We start from the raw sequence: 27,424 nt of genomic DNA on the forward strand, positions 1-27,424 counted from the left end.
GCGCAATCCGCTTTGACTTGCTCAATTTAACGAGCTTTGGCATTTGATAGGCTTATATTACATGATTTAAGTGCTTATATATTGGCAATCCATCCTCAAAGATTTGGCCTCTTTTGAAGAATACTCCGGCCGTATCCAAATACTAAGGGGCTTGGCTGTCGCTTTGTCGTCGTAACGGAAATTCGCCAAAGCTAACAAGTGTTAGGAAATAGTTGAAGAAACGTCGAGTGAAACATTCTCTCTTCAAACTTTATTTCTTTGATACACAAGAAACAACATATATGCACCGCATTAAATAGACGTAATACGTTCTCATGAAATGATTTGGTAATAAAGGAGAAATAGAAATGGATAGCACTCTTGGTTTTGGAAGTGCTTATTAAAGTGCATTAAACGGGCAATCTATCTATAACAATGACAGGCATTGACTGTTCAACACTTTCCATCATCACTCCACAACAGCCAAGGCACGATGCGATCCTTTACAAACTGAAGAAAGCACTTTTAAAGATGGTGTTATGATAAAGCTAAAATAGCCATACATTTATTGCTTAACTAGTAACTACGCTACTCAATACCGTAACTGTGACTAGATACAACTGTGATTCGGAATCATTGTACTAATATGCACATACACAGAAAAAGAAACAATGGGCCGAAAGTACGACAGTTCTAATGACGATAGCGTGAAACTGACTGCTGATTCCATGGGTATCCTTTACCCTGTCTACGCCAAGCTGATTGAAAGCGTTCCGCACGTTTTCAATGATAAAAGTCAGAGCCAACCTCAGTCAATCTTACTCTTTACGTTTCGAATTTTTATTTCTGGTATTGTCATTCCATCTGGCCATTACATTAACCAGCTGGCTCGCAGTCGTCACGAAACGACCCGTTTGTCTACCTCCGGATTCGTACCTAGACCACAATATGACCCTAAGATACGTTATCCACTAAGCTATCACGGACACTTGACGTTACTCAAATAGGGCTAACTCGCTTACGAGAATGTATGGTGTCAATGCAGAAGCCGGTTTCTCTATTTAGTCAACAAATCGAGATTTTCTTGACTTATCATCTAAACAAAAAACATAATTTAAAATTTTCATGTTGTACAAAGATTTTCCAATACTGATGCTCACAAGATGATACATACGTTACTAATAATAGCAGACAAAATAAAAAACTTACAGCCGGCTGTTAATAACGTTGACTGCTCATATTAAGGCCCACGACTGCTTCTAAATCTATATAGGTGTACAGGTTAAGGTTTTCTAGTATGATTTGCTTTCCGTGCCAGCACGGATATGCTCATTTAGGGATTCACCTGATAAAGCTATGTCTAGCCAATCAATGGAATCCTTCAAAGGATTGTAAAGACATGTTCTCACCGGCTGCGCTTACTTTCTACACTCGTTTGCCACTTAGCGTTTCTTAGAACAGATTGGTTGGGAAATGCCACTGGCCTTCCTTCATGCCGCAGAGTGCTACTAGGGTTGGGTCAAGCGGAGTACTAAAGCGAGTTTTCCGTCTAGACTGGCTCCTATCTGACGATGCAGGACGGACTTCATTGAACACCTCGTTGCTGCCATGAGTCAGGGTTGCGAGGCAAGCCTGAAAATTAGCAGAGAAACATGCTTTAGTACGTTCCTACCTAATCCTTAATCTCCAGTGTCGCGTAGCCTCTTTCTTTGAAATATACGATGCGTGGGTCAGGCCTCGTAGCCATCCGCAAAAACGACACATGATATAGAGCACCTAACGATAAGATGTGCTATGTTATTATTGACAAGCCTAAGCTGACTCGAATGTATAAATAATACCTAAACTTAATATTAATTATAGGATTAGAAACGAATTGGTCGCTTAAATCAGATAAGCTCTTCGTTAATTAATATAAATACGCTATAATAACTAATCACAATCGAAAGCAGCACGACTCTGCCAATAACGGCATCAAATAACTTAATATCAGCGTTACCGTATCAAGATTTACGTTGCGATGCCTTTGAGTATGACGAGGCCCAGAGGTATTTCGTTTTTAGAGATACTCAGTCATTAAAGAGATAAGTGATCAATGAGACAGGTATTGTTCATCACAGTAAAAAGATGGAATCTATGTTTAAGACGATGCACGTACGAAGAATTCGGAGTTTGCCTCACGAACTTCGCCAAAATCTATGGGATCGATCTCATGCCGGGCCTTCATGTAAAGGTCGATATGCGAAAAATAGTAGGCGCACGCGAATGTATTGGAGACAAAATTTGGTTCAATGCCAAATTTGATCAGCATCTGCAATTGGAAACAGCCGGAGTAAAAAGCGGACAATCAGAGATAGGATGGTGCGATCAGTGCTCGACTTTGTCTATAATAATTTCCCTCAAGATACGGGCCTGCAAAAGTGTTAGGCTGGCGGCCGGCCTTACTACTTAATTTTCACTGTCTTCTATGTAAATTGGGATAGCACAGCATATTTACATGAAATGCTAAGTGAAAACGATTTCATGTGTTCGGCGAAAGTTTCTATACGTTAAGGACAATTCGTGTTAGTCCAGCATCGAGTGAGAAATGGCCGATAAAGGTCGAGTGCCGGGCGAACGCGGTCGTGACAGCCGCAGTCGCGAAAGCGTATCTATGACAAACGTATGAGAGTTTATGAAGTACTTGAATTCCACTAGGGCCCCTTCATCGATTCTAGATTTCGGTTGATGATGACGTAAGGAAGCATGTCGAACGAACAATCATACGACTACTACATAATATCGAACGAATATTTTTAATCTTTCAAACGTTATTTTACGTATACCTTACACTGTTATTATTATTCTCGTACCTCTCCGATGATACCATTTGCTTGTTTTTTCGAAACGGTACTGTTGAATAATGGATTCTCGCATATCTCTGTAATCGTACATAATGAATTTTATTATTGGTAAAAGCGGTAACAATCAGTCGGCGATTTCTTATCTTGACCTATGCAAAATGTACTAAGTTAATAAGTTCGGTGTGGTAATATTGCACCGATCCGGCTCGAGTGACGAGAATAGATCTAAATAGATTGAAGCGTTTCTTGTAGTAACAGTGTTAATTTTCTAATCATTTTGCAAAAGACACACTTTATTTCATCTTCTCCTGTTAGGCATCCAAGTCAATATAGCTGATACATCATATTGAAACTGTGAAAGAGCAATCAGACCTGAGCCCATGTAAATTTCGATCTTGCTACCATCAAATTATACACGATCTCGGTCGCACCGTTCACTAAACTGTTTTCGTCTTAAAATATGACAATAGCCTCCATTTTGCGGTTAATGATAATAGCTTTATACATAGTCATTACTTCTAACTTTACCGCTACATTCACTTTCGTAAAATGTGATTTTAACTTATGTTATTAGCTAAATTTGCAGAGGGTTCGGTTGAGCTTTGTTTTGAAGTTACATTTTCGGCGCTTAATATATACGTAATTTGCTAACAGCTTATGAATGACACGTCAGAAGATACACAGCCTCGTGTATCATTTGGTGCTAACTTAACTTAGCTAACTCAACATAGTGTTACTTATGGAATAATTGATTCTTTCCCATGTGCTGTATTACCTAGATTACCTCAAAGGAAACGGCTCCGCAATTAGAAAATAAGTGTCCTCTTCAGCAGATACAGTCGTCTAACAACTTACCTTCCACCGAAGGTGGCGTTACGGCTGAAGTGAAGTCAACCAAAGCTATAGCAACCCACAGAATCATAATGTTTCGCAAGTGGCAGGTCAATAACTTAGTACACACATAATCGCGATCATATCCAAGTGGCATGTTGTACTTATTTGAGTTTGCAATATGTCACGTTGGATCTGACTAAAACTAGGCAGGATATTATTGAAACATGAATGCTCCAAGCAGGCGCATACGACGGACGATTCTTTCGTGTTCACTTCTACCGCTTCGACACAAGCCGCTTATCGTACGGCAATTGGGCCTGCCTTTACTATGGTGTGCTCGCTGCTACATGTATTAGAACTATTGTTCCTGCAATCTTGTAAACACGGGCACAGCTAACCACTACAAGCGCCACTTCGATCAATGAGATCTAATCCCGACCTGGCTGTACAACTGTAGATTTAAGCGATGTCCCATGCACCTGCGGTGACGCTGCTGGACGAAGCTCGCAATAGACCGAAAAATGGGAAAGGAGCAACAAACACCCGCTTACTACTATACTTGATTGGATTTGCTATTATTCCTGCGTGAGGCAACAGTTGCCGACACCGTTACCCGCTTCATTGCCTCCGGTTGTTTGGCAACAACTATAATGCAATCGAATGGCAACTATCACGGCGTCGACTGTGACGAAGTACGAAACGACGGCACTTCACGTTTTCATACTGCCACTGCAACTGATAATGGCGTTGATGGAAGAACGAGGCGCTAGGACAGGCTTTACCCTTCTACAAGGGTTATTACATATTTTAATATGTTTCGGCTGGTAAAATTACTATTACGTAATAATGTTATAATTATTCTGACGGATATAAGGAGATGTTACCTACTGTCATGAAGCTGAGGCAAACAGTTTGCTTGAAATGACGCCATAGTCACATATCAATGTCTATATACAAAGTTGGAATTTTTCGAAATTCAACACATCTATGCTGACGAACATTGTTTCTATATAGGCTTTATTCATCTAGCTACCTTAAGAAAGATTATAATTGATACGGATTATCTATATTCATCGTATGGCGGAGCTAGAACACAAATGCACAGATAGATAGATATCTCAATTGCTCTTGTTATTGTCTGAGTCACCCGAACAGACGTCTTTCTATTTTACTACCGTAAACCCGTATTTTGTTTCTTTTATGAAAGTGTGCCTCGAGCGTCGACGGCGAAGGCAACGAGCTTCCAAACAACTCTGTACGCTCATTAAAATATGCGCGGACGCTTGCAGTTAGACCACGTCGTAATCAGCGTTGCCTATCCAAGGACGCTTTAGGGAATAGCCTGATCTTTTCAGCGTTGAAGCCGCAGATCCAGACTTATACTTGCATCTTAGCAGTGCATCCGCCGATGCAATTACGTTACAGCAGTCGAGTGCAATGTGTCGCCCTATGGAATCACTACGATGTCCTACCCTGCAAAGTCTTCCATCTATTTCGACAAACTAAAAATATATAACTCTGTACAAAACGCATTTATGGATAGCATCTATATACGTTATTTCGTTTTATCGAAATAGTCCGTCTTTGAAGTTTTTTGCCGCAGGTTCATACATTTTACCTGCAGCAGTTTGCTCCTCGTGAATATTTCAACACCCGGTTCAAATATCCATATACCTGTCTGAATTTTTGTGTAGCAAACGCCTTACGACGAAGATAATGCTTTTTCGAAAAAAAAAAATTTATATTTCATAGGAGTTAACAATATAAAGTCAATTCAGTATTCCAAAATTAGCGTTGCCTTCCTGTCAATTTATTCTCAATTCGATAAAAACTGGAACATGTGCGGTTAAATATTCGGTATTTTTAGGATACGTGAGTTATTTTGTCGCAAAAATAGATATTGGGCCACGCGTCTGACAACAATACGAACGCCGATCCAATGGGAGCATCGTCCGCTCTATTGAAAAGTTTATCTAATCGGCAATCGCGCTTATATAAAAAAGAAAAAAGGAAAACGTAAAAATAGCGAGCAAGCCTTGAATGACAACACACAACACTATATATATATATAGTTTTCTAGTAGTTATATATGTATAGTTCTCGATCGTAGCCGCTGCTTTTTGGTTTTCCACATTTACTTAAGAAAAAAAATGCTAGTCAAATAATGTTAGCCATGATGATTGATATTCCCAGAGCACTTGCCTTCGATTTGTACTTACTTCGAAACCTTCGTCTAGCACTGCCGAAAGTTGAAGTGGCCGGCCTTCTACTTCGGTAGTGTATCAAGCTTCTGCTTGTCTTAAATTGCTGAATAATTAACCGCAGCAACACGAAGGCTTGCCTTATATTGGACGCAACAATTTGCTTTCGATCGCGATATTGATGGCTCAAAGCCTTTGCCTTGTCTTTTGCCCTTTCCCATGCAATTTGGTTTGTATACCACGCTAAACAAGAAAAACCAAGGGTAAGTGCGACAACTAGCTAACATATGTATGTACTATATTTCTGTATAGATATTCCAGAAAATAGAGTACGCAAATGTTAGCATCGATTTTTTGTCAATAGCGGGTATTTTGATACACATTAAAAACATAATAAACGCATAGGGAAAAATGTTTTCGTCTAGTTGAACGAAATCATTCATATGTATAGTCGTATTGTGTAAGGATTGCTTTAGCAAAAATAAAGCTTTCATTTTAATCAACCGGTCGCTATTTTACCGTTCAGGCAAACATGGCTGAAATAACGATAATAGTCGCAAACCGTTGCAAGACATCGTCTATATACAGGGTAAGCTATTTGGCGAGTCTTTGTCATAGTATGCATTGATTAGCTATTCTTGGTGTTAGTGGACAGCCAAATTTTTCTAGAACAAACAACAAATATATCGCGGCGGAAAGCAGTGCGTCATTTTCGCAAAGATCAGGACAAAATACATCTTTTTTTGGGTTACCATGAATTAACAAATAACGTATCGCCAGTACATCTAGGGCTGTGTGATGAATGGCACAGTGGAACATCCATAACCGAGAAAAAACCGGTGAGAGTTAAACGATGCCGCCCAAAACATCGATACGTCTAGCATTTCGTCTATTTTTGTTGTAACAAGAAAGAAAATACCATTTTAGGTGGGTCACCGTATATACACACATAAGATGTATGTATACATATATTTACACTAACTATTTTATCTACATGAGTAAATAGAGCGTTAGATAGATGTTTGTATTGTAAATAGACAAATTTAACTTTAATTCGATGAATTTTTAATACTGCAACTCAGTCTTCCTGTAAAAAAACATTAGAATTGAAAAGCGTCTACCGCAAACAGTCAAACGAAAATATCGCTGATGACAAAAAGCAAGAAAAACATCAATTTCGCGAATATTATGGATTCAAGTAGGTAAATATTAACTTGTGTTCAGTTCTGCGATATGCGGAAATGTTGGTAACGCTGAGTCCAGCTGGCAATAACGAATGAATAAATTATGAACTTAGAATAATCTAATAACATATGTCTCAAGTTTTTTCAATTGATTTTACGGAGCGCTCCGTAACTTGACAGTCCATTGTACTTGTGTGAATAAAAAAAAGTAGACAAGCTCGTTGATAGACTCCAGCAGATATGTTATATACGACAGGTAAGTAACGATTGCAGAAGTATCATCTATACACGAAAGCTTCAAAGAACCGTGTTCACGAGGTACTTCATAGGCTTCGTTCTACGTACTGTCTTACCGTCCCACCATGACCTCTATCGGCTTTTATCAGTAAAGCTATCAATGCAATTCCTGACAATTCACACAATTTGGAAACCGCAGAGAAGCCTATCATCCGATTAGACTGTGTACCTTTTCTGGTATAGAGGTCATAGCGTTATCTACATATTGTTGCATATCACTCTGCCCTCATTAGCCTTCTGCGAATGAAATAGCGTCTTAAGGTCCCACTGGTTTAAGCCTTGTACTTACGAAAGTGTGTGAACAAGAAAAACAATGATTCTCATAATCAAGGTAATAACTTTTTCAAGGATCGGTGATTTGACACGTTAGTCATAGATGTACAAGGCATTCTATTGGAATATTTTTTTGTACAACTGTAAAAAATTAATGTTAACCTTAATAAAAGTAGCTCTAGCAGCACCTGAACTATCAAAACGAGTCATATTCCTAGTAAAAGCGTCTCGGCAGGATATTTACAAAATTTATCTATATGCATCACTAGTTAGTCGGACTTCCAGTCACCGTAGGTCGTTAATTTTATAGCTACGAGAGATATTGGCTTGAAATATAGTAAAGTATGCTCTTGGCTTGAACAACTGTATACCGGGGTAATAACTACCTGTATAAAATGCTCAGTACTTTTGATAATTGTAATAAATGCGAGTGTGCATTACATTAACGTAAAAACCATGTTGTGACATTCGTAACAAATATTAAAAAGGAAAAAAAAGCTTTTTTTAGTATCGTTTGAACTGTTTTAACACTAAAACAGCTGTGCCCATTTATTTCGCCAACAATGTCGTTCTTTTTTATTAGGAACTGAGCATCGAAGCAAATTTCCAAAGGCAGTACTAGCGGCGATATTTTTGTTCGTCTCGGCGAGATGCGGGCCGCAGTAGAACAGCTGTCATGTTCTTGTGGACAGGCACCTATCGACGCTGGCCGGTGTTCTACGAGCCTATAAAGGCTCAAACTGTCAAGTCACCCACGACGCGTTCAGTCCTGGCCTCTGTTTTGAAACCCTCTAGCTCTAGCGTCTTCTAAAGACCTACCTCTACTGAAGTTGGCAAAGAGTCTCAACGAGATCAAGATAGACTTTACCCATGGGATCGACCCAGCGCCTTGGACTCGTTCGAGTCAGAGCGGCGAAAGGAGCCTCGGTGCGGGAACGATTAACGCCAAGCCCCAAACGGTTCTCCTTTAGCTTGTCCTCGTTCAATCTGTCCAACGAAGTCGTCGTGTATGGATTTAAATTACTTAGGTAGAGGACCAGCTACTGATAACATTCGATAGCCTGAGAAGTAGCTTTTCTACAGTTCATTGCAAAAATTATTGGCGTAATATTCTCTATACGTAAGGTGAAGAACATTCACTTTGTGAATACTTTATCTAGTCGGCGTATGCCCGTGTAGTGACCTTCCTACAGAATCACTTTAAAGCAAAGTCTACAATTGTTTATTTGAAACGACGTCATTCGTAGGTTGATAGTTCCTAATAGAAATATATTCGTTTTTAAAAAATCGTGTTGTTCTTCTCAGTGTTCGTGAAGAAATCACCAAATCAAAGGTAAAGGTAGCTTCACATCGATATGTGCCACTTTGATCTCTGAAAATACAAGTCTACATTGTTATAGATTTGGCCATGTTAATCGGCAAGTACTAACTCATCATTCAGTTAATACCAACAGCTGTACAAAGTAGAGTTGGGGACGAATTTTCGTAACAGACTTTAGTAATAGATTAATGGGTGCGATAACCACATCGGTCCATTCCATACGGCCAAGCTCCTGTCGCTGTCTGTGGCCATTTTGCTGGAAACTAGTAAAGGCTAAATCGTATAGCCCGAAATATTGTTACGGTACATTACAACTTCTCGTTCTTTTGCCAGCTCTCTATGAGGCATAAACATCGTCAAAGGAAGTGTCTAATAGCTCCTTGTTAAGTTAGTTAGGGTTTCGCAGCGTTGTATGGATGTATCGAACCGATAAAAAATACTTCATCACATAATGATGTTGTTGTTTCAGCCTTGACGAATGAATTTAGGTTTTTTAATTGAGAAATGGCGACGTGTCTGTTGTTGATATCCGTTTATCTCTTAGGTACATCCTTGCGTTTAACGAACAAAGAACATTTGGATTGAAACATTTGCTTCTATTGTGGAAATATTACTTGGTTAGTTACTATATAACGGCCATTACATTGGTGAGCTTAGAATTGAACAAAACACGGAAAACTCTGCTGCAGGGCGAAGCGAAAAGGGGAGCTTCTTATCTTTACCAGCCATGGAGTCGCGGCAGATTTGTTCCACTTCAGTGGACATTAACTCACAAAAGGGACAAGACTCGGGCAAACATCTTTATCTCAAAGGAGAATACGGCTACGTAACTTTAAATTGCTCATAACTTCCGTAAGAACACTCACTTTACTCATAATAGTGTACATACGGTAAACATGTGTTCTTCTAATATTGGCTTCGATTAATCTATATCATCCTCTTAAGCCAATCTTCGTTAGGTAGTACGTGCTTCTGAACGGTTGCGAGACATGTGCAATTACCTATCTGCGACCTACCCCATTTCCTCCTTCACTCGAGGTTGGTCTTGCCTATATATAACTAGCTAGGTGGCTTTACCATTTCTTCAGTGGAGATATTAGGCATCAAACGACCAGGTCGAGCTGGGCGTACGAGTTTTCACTTACAGCCTCAGTCACCGTCGCCTGGCCGAGAGCACTGAGCAAAAGTCCACTTTAGACCTGTAAAAATCTTTAAGGAAAAGAAAGCCTTAGAGAGTACAACAAAAGTCTGAAGAAAAGGAAGAACACACGGACAACGGGATGAAACGAGCAGATAAATTAGAATCTTTCGCCTCCTGTGCAGACCATGTCTTACCCTATTTCTTTGTTCGGCTTAGCTGAAAAATTTACAAATATTCCTGCCTGCCGCTGTAAAATGAACAAATTGCAAAAAGCAGCACAAATACATGATAGCGTCAAGTGATTTCAGCCTCCCTACCTCATTACAGATGCCGAAGTTACTTTTTATTGACAGAAGTTCACTATTATTATTTTCAACGACAAGCTTGCCACTGGTTGAACTATCATTACCTAATAGCCAACGAACTGCTGTTAATAAACTTCCAACAGAATCACTAACAATGCCAGACTCTACGATACTGCTCTTCACTGAGTGTGTGTATTTCACGTTATGCTTTCGGCATCTGCGGTATATGACAACGCATCAAAATTTTAGTACATTACATTTACATAGAGTAGACACCCTGTGGAACGTGCCTTTGCTACTGATAGATTTGATCATTGCAGGTTATGTGAAGTCAAATACTTCATATTGGCACTGCCCTTTTTCACTTTAGAGTTGGCATAGTGCTTGATTTGAGACCCTAAAAAAAAGTCCTTCAATTGCAAACAACCTATTTCATTGTTAACAACTGGATTCTAGCTCTATGGACAGACCAATGACGCAGTAACGTCGAAATTCGTTAATTTTTGTCATTTTTTTATAGCTTCTCATGAGAACTTCAGTGCAATATCTCGTGTGATTATGACTTACCGCATGATATCCTATTCCTTCATCTTCACATTAATAGCTTTCAATCAATAGTACGTTTGTAAGAAAAACATAAACATACAACGGAGCAGACGAAATGGCTTTGTTCCCTTTAGTTTTTTTTTCGATAATCTTTGCCTTGAGGACGATATGGTCAAAGTCGCCCCACTGCCTAACTTTATCATCAACAATATTTGATAACCATATATTCCTGCCTGGACGGGCAACCTAAATGCGTACATAGGCTGAACTTCTCAAAAAATGTTTATAGTTAGAATTATTACAGTCATTCTATATAATATTATTATATTAAGTTCAAGTAGTGAAAGATCACAAAATGACTGAGGGTAAGGCACTCTTATATCTGCAAAGTGGGGTTAAGGAGTCTACTCAAATAACAAAAACTTTTCTAGCCCATCATACTTACGCATATTTTCTTTTTGTGATTCGGAAGGCTCGTTGAAGTAATCTAGCCATGCTGTTATGCTGTTCATTCGGACCAGTCCAACGAACAGAACCCTCCTTAGCAATGGGGTTCATTTCCAATCCTGTAGCAGACTTCCATCTTCATAAACTCTACCCGTAGCGGAGCCACTGTCGAAATAATCAGCAACCTCAACAAGCGGAGAAATGAGCGTCTCTGTCATTGCCTTTCTGAAAAATATCTCAGTTTTTTCCGAGAGGCTTGCGTACGGATCACCACAAACCTCATACAAACGAACTGGCCCTCTGCCCGATGTTGAACTAAAAAAAAAACTACGAATAGTTGAAAAACATGGCACTAGAGTTTAATGTTAGTTACCACGTACGAAAATATCCTCTGGCTTGACAAATGAGACATTTCAAAAAATTGATAACATCAAGGAACCAAAATGTATTCAAATCCTGGGATGACTGCGTGCAACAATCCGTAAGAAATTACTAGCCCAAATTGATTAAAGTATCGAAATTTTTCGACATGGAATTTGAAAGCCTTAAGGCATATCAATTAATAAACGTGTAAGACTAATTTAATGGTTCTACTATGCATCTCTTCCTTCTTGATAAGCAACAGTTCGTTAATCTTCTCTCCGATCAAATCGCATAATTTATGCCTGCTGGTATACCCTTGTCTTTCTGGTTTCACCATTACGATTTTTATCAAACATGATTAGCACCTTTGCTTGGTTGTGATTAGCGGATGGAAAATTCCCTTGCTACAAAAATCTTTATATTTTAAAGTAACGAATATTATTATTATTCAAGTGTTTAATATCTTAATATAGTATGTAAACGAAGCATGGACATCACCTAGCTTCTTTGTGTTAGCCAACCTCCTTTACCCCACCCCGGTATATATATATATATATATTAGGCTATTACAAAACAATCTAGTAGACTTCGGAATTGAATATCTTTTGAACTAGCTATTTTTAACGCGTTTATTCCAGTGCTGTGGCAGCTTCTGGACAGTCAAGTACCTATCATTCGCGTTCTCATACAATGATTTCTTTATCTGTGGCTTTTCGACGTAAATCGATAGTGGGGCATGCTTGTCCGCTAGCTATCCTTTTTAGAGCATGGAAAGCCTCGTAATCACACGACCCTAAATCGGGAAAATAAACTGAATATTAATTTATCCAATTCAAACGTAATTGAAGCATGGCAATGAGATCTAGCGTTTTTGTCAGGTAACAATACTGCTTGTTTCTGATTTCCGTGCCACCGGTCCATGAGTCCTTTAAAAAAATAACGCGGGTTGCATACAGCGTTTCATTTTCGGCGAGTATCTCATAGTAGCAGGTGCCCCTGATGTCTACCGTGAGTGGTACCATCACCTTACATTCAAACTTACTTAGCACTATTTCTCTCCCTGTTCTCTTGCCTGGCCCTTCGCCAGTTGGTGATGAAGATTGAACTACCCCTGTCTATGTCGTGACCGTATGCTACAAACGGGTTTTTTTGTTAGTTCAAATTCTACAAATTGCACGTGGAATACATACAACTAACTAACTTGGGATCAATTTACGGCAAATTTTTGTATTCAGACATTCTGTATTCAGTTTTCAGTATTTCGGCCACGATTCTATAACACGTTATACGTTATGTTGCGTCAGTTTTGACTGACAGAGCTCTTAGACTTCAAGTTCTCGTTCTGCGAAAAGCCTCCATGATTGCTAATTTAACTTCAGGTCCCTTAGATTTCGTCATGTGGTCACCTCCTGGCTGGTCTTCAACACTTTAATCTCCGTTCTTGATACCTGTGCATCATTCATTTACTGTGCTTTCGTTTAAAACCTCCTTGCCTAATATCTTTACCCATCCTCGATGAATTTCGAGTGCGGTGAGGGCTCTGAGGAACAAAAGATTCCCCATTGAGCCTTCATCGTTGAGACTAAAAGACATTTTCCTTCTGAGCTCATCCCCTTGAAGTCAACTTGCAAGTTTCTAAATGACGCAACTATATACCAGCCACATTTCATCTGTCAGAGGCACATAATTCAAAATCATTTAATTTTAAAGTCTGCCGGATTTGCTTGTAGCAGCATAATTATCTATATACAAAATTTGTATGTAACGAACCGCAGAAGGAGTTTACAAACGCGTTTGTACAGCATTTCGTATTTCTGATCAGTATAAAAGCCTCAAAGTCACGATAAAGCATTAAGCATATAAAACTTTAGTACATAGAAAATTTGGAATAAATAGCATATAATTCACGTCAGTCCGATTACCTTGTAGATATATAAGTTATTGATTTAGTTGATCTAACATGAAAATCTAAGTTATAGTTACTTTTATTAATTGATAGAAGGCATGCATGGATGTAAAGTTCAGGTGAAATGTATACTATCTTTTGAGATCAGATAACTTACGTATAATTCTAATAAGCAATTACGAATTACGCATGACTAGGATTCGCTTAAGAACGGGAAGCACAGATAAATTTTTAACAAAAAGTGTAATGCTATTTTTTTCCTTCTGTTTTTGTTTGGTTCGGTTTTACAACAATCGGCTCAGGGGCAAAATGACGTCAAGGAATCAAACAAACAAACAATAACGTACATAGTAAAGCTGTCACGTAGCTTTGAAGTATTACTTTCTACTCTTCTTAGACATTGTTGTGCAGAAGCAGCCTATAGGGCAGGTGTACGCAAAACCACTATGGGTGAGCCCGATTGTCTTCATTTATGCTTTTCTGGGTCGAACAGTCACTCCCCAGAACGTAAGCCCTATTTTCCTCCGTCATACCTCCGCTCAATATCCAAATAATTGCTGCGATTATTATAATAAGCAAAATCACGTACCGCTTCTTTGGCCAGCTGTTAATAGCGAGTTGGCGGTCAATCCTACCACCCGACAACTGTGAAAGGTTCATCAGGATGGATCATGACATCATCGAGAAACCCCGCCGAGAATCTGTCTTTCTCGTCTTGGATAAAGAATAACAGCTATCGAATGAACCTGAAACGCCTTTGTCAGAAATTGGACATTCGTTGGATGCTATACTTAAATGTCAGGCAAAGCACGAGTCGAAATATGCTCCTGCCGAACGCATTATATGGGGCAAATTGACTAATGGATATAACTTGGAGGAATGTGTTGATGGAGAAGATGAAATTGCGTTTACCGAAAAGCAGGCTTTTGATATTTATAAGACAATAATATAGTTGTAGTATTTTACGTAAGGATAAAGTTATAAGCCTACTCAAAAAATTATGTTCCTAAAAATTAAAAACAGCGCTAACGATATGAAGGTATGAAACATTTTAATAGCACACGATATACTTTTCAGTTTACTTTCAGATGCAGTCAAGCAAAAATCAAATGATGAACTTTCCATAAGGCGACGAAATCCACCGAATTATCATGAGTAATATTTAAAGCGGATACTAGTAATACTTCCGGTTGCTCATTTATTGAGATATGTTTTTTCTTGGGAAGTGTGACCTTGATATTAGTTGTGTGGCTTTCTGTTCCTAGGCTTCTTCGGTAATAAGTGTCAAGTCAGTCTAACGTTGTACAGTATAAGAACGGACATTTTTATGAGAATTTATTTAATTTCCATGAATCAAGCCGTTTAAACTGGAAAAACTCATGTTATTGAATCATATTTGAGGACCAACTTCATTACGCCTGTTTTGAACATTCGTTTTATAACAGTAATTAGAGTATGCCTACATAATATATAAATAACACACTGAACATAACCCTATAAGTTACACGGTGCGATGTATGGGATCAGCATCTAATGGTATACAAGGCGCGCGTAGGCCCACTTCAAAATCGACGATGCATCCTTTGGCAATGATTAAACACATTTTCGCAAAGAACATAATTTCATAATAATAATAATAACGCAATAATTTTTCGATAAATGCTATGCATCGCTTTCCGTCTAAAGAAATTTTAATAGCTTCGTTGCTTTCTAGGGTGTGCTTCATTGACGTTTTTATCGTAAATTAAGTTATGCTGTCGCTAGAAAAGCTTCCTCCGTGTCCTTCCGTTACTTTGCATACTCAGAAAGCTTTCAGTTTCTTAAGCGCATTAAAATGCGGTATGACCGTCCAGTGCTTTAAATTTAAGGGTAAAAAGTACTTTCATATCCTATTTAGGTATGCACGCACGCAGATGAACAGCGATAGTGAACCGAGCAGATGCGATTTTGGGTTAGATAATATCTTTGTAGTCTATGATGTACCGATGCAAAGCATGCAAGATCACCTCAAAGCAGTTGTTTGAGGTATGTTTTTGTTACATTAAGCAAAGCCTAGGTTTATTTCGACTGATGGTATCTTTATTTACATATACATTGAGGCGGTGATACGAACTGTGAGATTCTGGATCCAACTCCCTACTACTGCTTCTACGAGCTCCGGAGTTGTCTACAGAAAATTATTAGCGATTTGCTTAAAAATACTCGACAACTGGAACATAAACTATCATACGTTAGTACGCAAATTAACGTTGACCCTGTACTACGCACTGATCCAATCTAGATCTCATAATCGTTGTTAGTTACCTAATGCAATTATTCAGAAATCTTTATAAAGATATATTTACGTACATATAACTCGTGTGTTCATTTAGGTAAGGATGACGAAGCGGATGGATCAAGCAATGAGCGCGGCAAAGGCCCAATTAAGGAAAGCTAATATTTCACTTCATGCTCTTCTAAAGGTACGGTACTAAAATTCTAATTCGTGTTGTCCTTTTTACCCTGACACAAAATTCACCCGTGAAAATTAGTCATCTAAGCAACAAGTTTGATTCTTGTCGACAAAAGAAACCGGCCATCTTCTAGACATAGGCATACTACATACAGATAGATTAGCATTTATATGTAGTTCTTCTACTATAAACAAGTTCTCTAATGAAAGGAAGGGGGTAATTAGAATAAATGCGGCACACACTGATTTTCGACCTCTGGTTGGATTATAGACCTGTGTAAATACTGTGCGAACAGCGTAGCGTGTCAGCACTGCGCTTCCTTTACATATGGGCCCACATAGCAATATGGTCAACGGCGCCAGTTCTAAAACTAAGTTCTAAAAGAAGAACGTTCGCTCGGGTCACAGTAGCAGTATTTTTGGAAAAACGAAACTACTCGCATCGTGAGGCCGATGTTTGCCCCCTTGGTGTTTCTAGCGTGTCTATTAGTATTCTATTACCCTTTCACAGCCTTCCTCGTATGTTCGGATCCCACTAAGGATGGTCGTATTAGGGATTAGTAAGATTCTAGAGACGTAGCGGGCATACTGCGTGAAGAGATCTACTGCCGCGGTGGAATAAGGTGTATCTGCTCTCTATCTTGTAGTGTATTAAGAGCTTTTCGAAATTTAACGAAAGACATTTAACAAAAACCACTTCGATTTCATAGAATAGAAATCAATGTCTACTCACAATTAGGGCGGACATTGATTGATTGAGACAATTGAGAGAGTGTCAGTCATACAACGAAGCTAGGGGTAATCGCCTCTTTCTGTCATTAGATAAATGCAAACTTTTTGTCTGCATTCATCTATCTAATGTCTTTTCAGATGGATTTCTCTCTCTCTCTCTCTCTAGAGAGAGAGAGAGAGAGAGAGAGAGAGAGAGAGAGAGAGATTTTAGCCGAATGAGATTTAATTCACATGGGATTAAACGCTTCTGAGATTGAGTAGTATTCAAATTCAGACGTCTGTTCGTATTTTCGAAAAAGCTTATAAAAATAAGTCATAAAATGACTTCACCGTACGCTTCGTTCGAGTCTTTTATACGGGATTTGCACGACAATGACCAGCAGATTCATTATTAATATCTACCATATGCACACCTTGTTTGGCGCATCCGACCATTCGCACGAGTTCAAGACGCCCCAAGGTATCCCTAACCGATATCGACCCTGATCCAACTGATTCAAAAGGGTTTAAATGACCTCTTCGTCACCAAATATTATTAGAGTTTGTCTGGGCTACATCAATGAGCTACTATGAATACACTAACGATCATGTCTATCCAATATAAGCATTAACTAGCTTGGACCTAGGGCGTTCAGTAGTTGATTTAACAATTAATCCTTTATAATCCGCAAATAACCTGTTTTTTGTGTATTTTTGGTGTTGATCTGTTGCAAATGTACGAGTGTATTCCAGTATTACATTTTGGCATGATGCCAGATTAAAAAATAAAAATATGGGAGCTAAAACGTTCGAAGAGCCCGAAAGGGACGAACGCTGGAGCTTAACTGAATGATCAAATGGGCAATTTGATTTCTCCTGTCCAAAACGGCTTGAAACGTAATTTCGTTTCAGAGATTAAGCCATATTGAGTACTTCCGGCATGCCTTATAAAAATCTTTCTCGGATCTTCTAAAGACCACAGGAAACCGGCAACGGCAAGGACCAAAAGTGATTAATATATACCTGATCCTGGGTAAAATTGTGAAAACGACGGTGTCTCTCTACCATGATCAGTTCATCTTCTTTTGGTTTTCTGATACTGAGAATGGCAATTGGTCCTATTCCTGCTATGACGAACAACCCCTTAAAGTCTGCCTGACCATATATATACTCTAGATCGGATGGTAAAAATACAGGATGATTATTTTATCATTTTATCATGTGAACGTCAGATGGAAATCTGGTGTTCAATTGGAAAATGTGAAGCTCGACAGATTTAGTTTAGCAGAACCTTCAGTAAGGACTTGCCAAACGAAGGAATTGTCCTATGTATACCCATCTATATAGGCGCTGACCGACCCCTTTAGATAGTAAAATTTTTCGGTACGTCTGCGTGGCGGCAAACATGACAATCGACTCTGGCTAAAATCACGTCTAAGTGTTTCGCGAACCCTGCGCCGCCGCCGCCGCCGCCGCTAGCAAAAAACGTGCCGGCGAACACCGCCGATTTTAAATACATGCCTATCTCATTGGTTTTCGATATCCTTTAATGATTTCGTGCTGGTGTTTCACTACATGATGCGTTTGACATAATTAGCTCGAAAACCGATAGCAGTTAGACTTTGTTGTTGAAAATGCGTCTGACATTAGCCGATCGGTTTTAGCGGACAGCGTTAAATACTGTCTTCATTTCGACCGGATACACAATTGTACTAGCAAGCTTTTGTACGAGAAACCAGCGAGAACGAGATAACTAAAAAGCGCAAAATCTAGCGTCGAGTTGAAAGCGATTGACTTTAGCCAGCGATATCGGAAAGCATCAACACGTTCGTATATAAATAAATGATTACTATTTTACGTTATCCTGACACACCAGAGCTACGCGGAACTCATAAAAAGAAGCGGCAGAATGACCAAGTCCACAGACGTCCACTACAGCTGCTACTACTATTACTACTACTACTACTACTTCAAACTACTCATGCACATGGGATTAAGTCATTCTGGCGTCCATCTATGAGGATAGATTTACTATCATCTTTGCGCAGGAGTTGACGCATTATCTGAGAAGCACGTAATTCTACGAAACCAACCAATTTACTTTACAGTTTTATTCTAAGAATTATATGCTGATTGCATCTGGCATTGATTGCAATTGGTGAGCTGAAGATTATTTATCTTCGAAAATTGTACGTAATGTAAAAAACGTCGTCGATTAAATGGCACTCTTTAGCAACTTAATGAGGGTCCGGAACGGTACCCGACTGACATTAGAATTTCAGGGTATTATGATTAATTCCCTGAAATTCTACGAAAAACATGGTGACGGTTGAATTTTAGAACGCAAGCAAGTTAATTTTATTATTAGCCGTTGGCTAGTTCATATGCATGCGCCTCAACTTCATTCAACATGTAGCACAGAAGGCCAAAGCATGAAGCATCTTCTCACTGCGACTCTGTAATAATTCGTCGTGCAGGCAAGAGAGACGACGTTCGATAGTCCGCGGGAGTTGGATGCACGTGCATTCTGTTCGCTGGAAGAAGGGCTCACGACCTTGTATGAAGAGCGACTTCTTCCACTGGAACAAGAGACCCAATTTCAGCATTTCTCATCCCATTCTCGACTCCTCGAGGCCGACTTCTATGCAAAGCCTATCGTGCTCATCATAGGACCTTATTCCGTCGGTGCGACACCCGCTCGTCTTCTTTCACTGTAAATTAATAGTTGTTAATAGGTCTTATAATATTATAAGACCTATTAACCTCTTCTTTATTACATGTATAGTTTATATCAATTTATATATATAAATACTAACTTAACTAGAAAATATTCAATTTCTATGTTTGTTATAAATTAATATGCTGCTTTGAGATCCACAGATAATATTAATATGTAATCAGTGGACGTACAATTCAGGATGACTCGATGCAATAGTAAGAGTAGCGGCTGTGCTGTGGTCACTAAAAGCGATCATGGCAGCAATTAGTAGTAGAATGTACCTGCATACATAACTACTCGTTGCATATGTTTCCGTGATTACAGAAAAGTTCTCCTTGGATTAGGTTTTCCCTCAGGAGATGTAATTCACATGTAGTCTCTTTTTTTTTTTTTTTTTGTTTAATTTCCTGCACTTTCCTAGGTATATCAGCTATTCTGCGGTCTTGAACCTAATTACGGCTACCCCTTCGAGTTTTATCACAAGCTTTTTTTTTTTTTGGTAAAAACTATTGTGATATGCCTAGAAACGATTTGTTCACACGAACTAGAGAAGAAAAGTGTAACCCCTAGGTTGCTCCGATATTTGGCAAGTCAAATTACCTCAAAGCGCGTACCTCTTGGCCCGAATGCGCCTCTATTTCGTATTTGGAAAGAATGAGTTATTTAGTTGTGGACGAAACCATTCATTATAACACATTGACTCAGCTGACCATGTACGTGTTCCAGCTATCTCGTTGTGAGGTAATAATCTATTGTTAGCATCACAAACAATTGTCACCGACAGTGCTCTAAGGTAAATGTCCAGCATAGCGCAGCCGTACTACTACGCTAAATCTATGGCTAAACAGATCTATTTTTCCTTTTTTGAGCCTTAGAATTTTCGCCTTAGAGCCTTAGACTGAATCGTTGCTACTGCATGTTGTTCGTGTAATTTTTGTCTGAGCAACACTCGTATGGTGACGATCGAAAATGGAAGTTATAGTGAGTGAATATTGCAATTTAACGATTTCTACGGTGCATATACTTAACTACAATAATGATACGTCGACAGTTGGAAAAAAAACTACCATTTTAATATAGTGCATTGCCTCCAAATACCGTCAAAGTTTACAATGTCCCTTAACACACAGGAAAGACGTCACTAGTGGAACGCCTTCTAGGCCGGTCCTATCCAGGAATGAGGGTTGGGCCAGAGCCAACAACCGATCGGTTCGTTGTTATTGGCTATTCTTCAACAGATATCACCACACCAGGTAGGATCTTCGCAAGTTGTCATCACAAAACGTTGCCAGGCTACGTAAACATAATGTAAAATTGGTATATTTTGTAGAATAAAGGCCGTATTCAGGACGATTTCGTGTCTGTGTGTGCGCTAGGAGGAGCACTGATTCTGCCATCCAATCGCGAGGAAACTGGATCCAGAGGCCGCGGAGAATTTCCCAAGACTGGTCTAGAGAGGTTCGGGGCTGCTTTCCTTGACCGTTTAATTGGTGCATCACTTAACGCCCAAATCCTCCAACAGATTACGCTTATCGATACGCCCGGCGTTATCTCAGGAACAAGAAAGTAAGGACGATGGTCATCAAACTCATTGATCCGCGCATATTAGACAATTTACTAGTAGTTAGCCGTATAGACAGAAAATATAGTCGGCAAAAATGTGTATGCAAATTACTAATTCAAAGCTTTAATTATAAGTCTCATTTGCTTAGGCTAGATAAATATTTTTCTATTCTATTTAGTGGGTGAGAGTCCCACAGTACCAGACCCACAATTCAGTGATGTCTGGTCTACATAATGTATTTGCTTTCAACCTCCAAAAAAACATTTTTTCTATTCTAGCGAAAGTTTTGATTTGCAGTTAAGTTCAGATTCCCTGCGCGATGGATATAGTTTTTGCAAATAGTAAACTATTGCTTCGTCGACTTGCTTTTAGCTATGATTATGTTGGCGCAATGGAATGGTTCGGGGAAAAGAGTGACCAAATTGTGGTCATGATGGATGCACTTAAGCCCGAAATATCGGACGAGCTCAAAACAGTATTAGAGTCACTGAAAAGATATGCACATAAAATGCGGTTCATTATTAACAAGGCTGACGAGATAACATCAGACGAGGAACTTATGAAGGTAATGTTGAAGGCTATATATATATATATATATATATATATATATATATATACAAACGAAGTTACAATCGTGGTCATCAAAGTAAAATCTGCTTTCTAGCAGCATTTTGAGCCCACTGATATGCGAATAAAGTCGCCTAGGTAGAACGAAACCTCGAAGAATTTTTGTCTCATAGAAATATATAAAATACTGCCTAGCTAGTTGCACGGTCTTTCCAACGGTCTAACTTATGTATTAATGACGAATATATTGCGAGAGTCAGCATGCGACGGTATTTTGTTCTTGCTGTTGCGCAGGTATACGGAGCTATTCTTTGGTCTCTGGGACAAGTACTCGGTACACCAGAGGTTCCTGACATTCTACTGGGATCATTCTGGAGCCGGGGCGCTCGGGCAGATTCAAAAAACTCTGAAATGTTCATGGCAAACCTGAAACGACTCGACGCAGAGATAGCTGAACTTCCGTGCAATTCTGCTTTGCGTAAATTGGATCAAATCCTTCGAAGAGCTCGCCAAGTACGCGCACATGGTCTTCTGATTAACTTTTTAAAGGAACATTATCCCACAGTTCTCAAAAAGGTAAATACTAGGCTCATAAAAGGTTTAAAATTAAAGGTTTAAATGAAAGAATGCAGTTCATTGCATTTTGCTGTTTGTTACAATATTAGGTTGAAACACGAAGTGTGTACTTTTTATTTATTATTATACTATTGAGTACTATTTTATTTGTATGTATACAACACACATGTGTATACAGTAGTTGGAATTAGTCATTTCTAATGCTAGAACTTGCATTGTCTTGCATGAAACTGCGATTGCGTCTCGCGTAGGGAGCTTCTTCCCGCCTTTCCACAACGGAACTGTCAGAGATCTTTGAACAACTGGTATCTAAGTACAAGATCTCTATGGGTGACTTACCAAAGGCCTCGGCGATGCGTAAGAAGCTTCGGTGGTCATCGGATCTACACAACTGCTCAGCAGAGAAAATACTATCGTTGTTGGATGAAGTCAACCATTTTATTGATGTAGACATTCCAGCTCTTCTAGATATGTCTCAAAGAAAAGAGCCGCTACATGTCAAAGCAATCTTTGGCCAGCAAATGCGACAGGTACGTTTCGATGGTGAACAATGAGAAACCCCGGATAAGGGTGAGGCGATGCATGAAAATTGTAAGTTGAAAAAACCAAAATCGCCCGCTGGGTCTATGCGCGATATATATTACGCCTACTCCTTTAGATAAAAAAAAAAAATTGCAATTTACAAAGCGGGTCGCCCCTGGGGGCGTACTCTGGGAGGTATGTGTTTATCCAACTACGTCGGTCCTTTGCACCAATGCTCAGTACTGTTATACGATCGACAATGTTGCTGGCCGTCGCCATCATATTGCTAAACCGTTGTTGAGGGCTCTGAAACAAAAAGAAATGATACCATACGTACCAACAGTGGAAAAAGGTCAGACAGGCCACCTACAACCTGAGGCCTGCACACCGCGTTCACTACAGCGCATTATTTTTCCTTCAGCGTTCATGGTCATCTTAATTTAGTTGACATCACATCAGAGCTTTACTGGAGCACTAATTGGTGCTATTATATACAATTATGCAATGATAAGCCTGTAGGAGTATATATAACAGTTCATCTCGTCGAATCGCGAGATAGAACGACATTATCAATGTAGACCGTCGTCTGAAAGAAGGCCGGCGACGATGGATCGGGGGAAGCTGAGCCGATTTTTGCACTCGAAGACACCCAAAAAGGCGAAAATCAAAAATGCATCCCAGTGGCATATGAAATATATTTGGTGTTTATGTGTATATATATAATTTATTTCGTTGCAGGTTGTTGCTGAGCACATTTCCGCTCAACAACATGCCAAATATGAAGAGATGTTTAATCGTATGTCCAGCCGTGTACAAGCGATGAACGGTGTGGAAATACGTGCAGCCTTACAAGAAGAAAACGTATCGCTCGATACTGCCACATTTACTATGCTTTGGAATTTCGTAAATATTGAAAAGCAGGAGCAACTGGACAAGAAGCTTTTTGCAGTCTTCATGCACCTCGTTGATCACTGGCGTCACGGTACGTCTATCACTGCTAACATCTAATTTCATGTATGTACACATCTTGAGTATTCGTTTGGGGACTAATTGATACACATTGGTTTTTGCTTTTCTTATAGATGAGAAATCGTCCTGTATTTCTCTTGTCGAGCGACTTATGGAGAGCGATGCCGTTACTTCGTTGCCTTCAAATGGTGTGAAGCTAGTTGTTCGGGATGATGTCAAATCGCATCGTTGCGGAGATGCTTGATTTTGCGTAACGGTCGTTTACTATCAGTAACCGTAACTATGTCCGCGTCGGATGAAGCGAATATGATAACGGCTAATTAGATTTATAATCGAATGGTTTAATTAGCAATCATGTAGGACGTCTAGGGAATGAAGCTATAAGGCCTCATGCAATTTCCTATTATTTTCATCTCTTTCATTTATTCAATACAATAGAGGAAAAAGTGCACCAAGCCCATGGACTTCAAGTTACACGTAATAGACCGTAAATCTATTTCAATAATACGTTCAACTTTTCCTATGCGTGGAGCCCGTTCCTTCATACAATTGTTGAATAAACAGAGAAATACGTTTTGGCTTTGTGGTTAAGCCAAGCCACGGTGTGATACGATGCCGTATGGTTTAAGGAACAATTCAGCAACATAAATATATGCACACTTTTCTTAATAAAGGGTAATTGTATAATATACGTTGTTTCTTTTAAGGACGATCGTTTTAGACAGACGTGAGACACTGATTCGACTACTCAGTGGGCTAACGCTCTTTCAGTCTCTAGCCTTTCAGATATCTTGCAATAGATGTCACTAATATTGTGAAGATACAATGATTCCCCCCCGAAAATTACAATCTGAATTCAGTGTAACTAAATTACTTGCAGTTTCAGTGAAGTACAATTAACGTTTTTTCAAGCTTCAGGTTCAGGGCTGAGTTTTTATTAGCATTGTATCAAGATTATATATTTATATTGCGCGTACTCATACCAGGATGTATGGGCAACATATGTTGATACCTTCCATAGCACAATTACTTGAGTAAAATTGTACGATTTTACGATTCAGCGTTCTCTGTAAGTACTAGGGAGAAGAACTACCTTCCTGGCCGAATAGGGATGGTAATGCCTTCCTCCTGTGGGTGGTATACGGGTTTCAACTGGACAAGCTGTTTCGGACATCTGTTTCGGATACTTAGCATCGCTACGCGGTTCCTTTTCACCACCGACAGGTGAATATGATGAGTTTCTTCATGTCAAAAACCTTTTCTTCATAGTCGGACGATCTTCACAAAAAGACCACCAGCGGAGTCAGTCCAATTTTCTTCTGAGTGTCTTCTTTCGCAAGACGAACAAGCGATTTAATGTCATGCCTTCTTGATGCCGGCACTAGATGATGATGGTTTACGACAGGTCTGTCTATTGTTTGTCGGGTCGTAACTGTTGACAACGAACGTATTTAACAGCAGCAGCAACAAGTCTTCTTTCAGTATGCGGGACAGATTTCAATACGTATACGGGACGCTGGCTCCAGCGGAGTTTTGTCACGGCAATGGTTTTATTGAGCAATAATAACGCTTGATAAATGGTGTCGCCTTTGAGACCCAGTCGCATTTTTGATAAACACATGTTAATAATTCAAACGAAATGCTCAAGCGTTATTCGTTCTTCGAGCGAGGAGATGTCAAAGTGGGCTCCAATCTATTTTTTCGACAGTTGATGAGTAAGAAATGTTTACTGACTGTAATTCTTCATCAATGCCCCCACTACAGTTCTACATCAACAATTCTGCTGGGATTAAGCATAGCGGATATAATGCAATATTAGCTCATCACAACTAACAGGCAGAAGGTAATCCAAACGATGTTCGTTCGTCTAGCAATGAGACGCTCGATACAATTTACGGAATTAACGCTGATTTCTGGATAGTCAACCTGGAGCCTACCTAAATACCGTATTATAGGGTAACCCTGCAACGTTTTTCAGTGCTTTCAATATGTACCGTAATCTTTGTTTGAGCATATACCCCAGGTGCTTGAAGCGTATACTTTACAGGATACAGTACAGTTTACTTTAGCACACTGATATTTGTAAGTAAGTCCCCAAAACAATCCTCCCCATGTGTGTGTATATAAATTGTTCTATGTGAAGTTTTCAGGTCGTACTAAACAGAGCCGTGAATAAAAATCCATGTTGTAGGGCGCAAGAACAAATTGCGTCAATACCGTTAAAAAAAAACTTCGTGTCGTTCGTTTCAACACTCATGCAACCCAACCACGCATTTTTCTTGCTTTCTTTTTTCTCGCCAAATTCTATGAAAGCCACTTAGTAAGGCGAAAAGGTGTGTGAAAAACGTATCGATGGGGCACAGAGCTTTTCTCAGTTACAGGTAGGCCCCTCGCAGGGTGCCGTATTTGCCGGCCTGTCCATTATCTCAAAGCGGATCAAATTTTAGTACATGCGAATGTGTCTCAGCTTTACAGTCAATCGGAAGTCTACATGATAAACAAATAGGAACCTTTTATGTTTAATATGCCTCCGTAATAACCTTTATTTTTAATAGGCAACATGCTCAGACAATACAAATGCTTTTTTTAGTAACCTCACAATTGCCGAGTATTTGTTTTAATTTTACATAGCGGTGTTTCAGGTACATTGCTTAGTCCAAAGGCCGTCTATAGTGGAATCTAGAAAATCCGGTATGCGTACATATTTTATCCTCATAGATAGTCATAATCTTGACGCCTGGGAATCATTTGTAACTGGCGATCGAGTGCAAAAAACGTAAGGTAGCTTAGCAATGCCTGTCAATTTTACTTCCATCAACAAAATACCCGTAGCTTATCCATATTTAAATTGGAAAAGTTATGTACAACTACAGAGTAAAGTATATGTAAGAATATTACATGTACTTTACGCTACGTAAAATAGTCTCATTTGGGATTTGAAATATTCCGCGAATCTCGTCGATATACCAATCGATTGGTGGCGTCGCACATTGGTGGTCTCTCTACATACAGCGTGTGCTCTCCCTTCTGTTTGACGGCAGTGATTTGTTACTACATACGGAAACTATGCCGTAGCTATATGTGCTTAACAATTCGAGAATGTGAGGTAGGAACCTGTCTATTGTACTGTATACAGTAAACCTCACGTTGTGATACGCCGTAATGGGAATTCGTATAGCTGAACCGTTTGGGTGAGCCCATAGCTTGCCTGTGTGACATCACCTATGTGCAGATCATTCTTATATAGATAAGCGCAATCCGCGTTAAGTCATACCTGAAGCCCCCTCAATGAGACGCTGCTTATCAGTTCGTCTATAATCATTTTTAAAGCATTCAAGCTACCCTGTCAGCTATGTTTGCTATCTGTTACTACTTCTATCTGATATGACGAGATCGCGGGTGGTCCCGCAAACCCCTGAATGAGTAGATAGTGAACGCAAATCAAGATGGGGTCGTTGGTTTAAAAATGAAGGGTCGTTCTGTCGATAGCAATCTAAAGAAGGCGAAAGATCTAGACAGATCTAACATTACTGTCAATACAGGTTTTCACTAGAATTGCAAACACACAGAAACACAAACACAGAGACAGACAGACAGAGACACACGCATACGCATACGCATACACGTACATACACATACACACGGCCAGAGACACAAACAGACGTAGACAGACGTACATACACACGCATGCACAAGCACACACG

The 27,424-nt window shown here is 39.4% G+C and overlaps 2 protein-coding genes across 2 annotated transcripts; one reads left to right on the plus strand and one right to left on the minus strand.

Annotated features, from left to right (window-relative positions):
• Positions 1 to 228: 228 nt before the first annotated feature.
• LOC111267402 (uncharacterized) lies at positions 229 to 4,119 on the minus strand. The gene is made up of 4 exons (XM_022845635.2): positions 3,678 to 4,119; positions 2,832 to 2,899; positions 2,138 to 2,290; positions 229 to 1,611 (listed from the first exon to the last, which is right to left on the minus strand). Exons 1-4 carry the CDS (start codon positions 3,808 to 3,810, stop codon positions 1,432 to 1,434), a joined length of 534 nt encoding a protein of 177 aa, XP_022701370.1. The 5' UTR covers positions 3,811 to 4,119; the 3' UTR covers positions 229 to 1,431.
• Positions 4,120 to 20,426: 16,307 nt separating this feature from the next.
• Positions 20,427 to 24,407, plus strand: LOC111267399 (EH domain-containing protein 1). Its single transcript, XM_022845634.2, has 8 exons — positions 20,427 to 20,503; positions 20,653 to 20,775; positions 20,899 to 21,088; positions 21,459 to 21,651; positions 21,948 to 22,229; positions 22,481 to 22,759; positions 23,490 to 23,733; positions 23,834 to 24,407. Exons 1-8 carry the CDS (start codon positions 20,476 to 20,478, stop codon positions 23,962 to 23,964), a joined length of 1,470 nt encoding a protein of 489 aa, XP_022701369.1. The 5' UTR covers positions 20,427 to 20,475; the 3' UTR covers positions 23,965 to 24,407.
• The last annotated feature ends 3,017 nt before the right edge of the window (positions 24,408 to 27,424 follow it).

The sequence above is a fragment of the Varroa jacobsoni genome, unplaced genomic scaffold (genome assembly GCF_002532875.2).
Source record: "Varroa jacobsoni isolate VJ856 unplaced genomic scaffold, vjacob_1.0 scaffold_1179, whole genome shotgun sequence".
Classification (NCBI taxonomy): domain Eukaryota; kingdom Metazoa; phylum Arthropoda; class Arachnida; order Mesostigmata; family Varroidae; genus Varroa; species Varroa jacobsoni.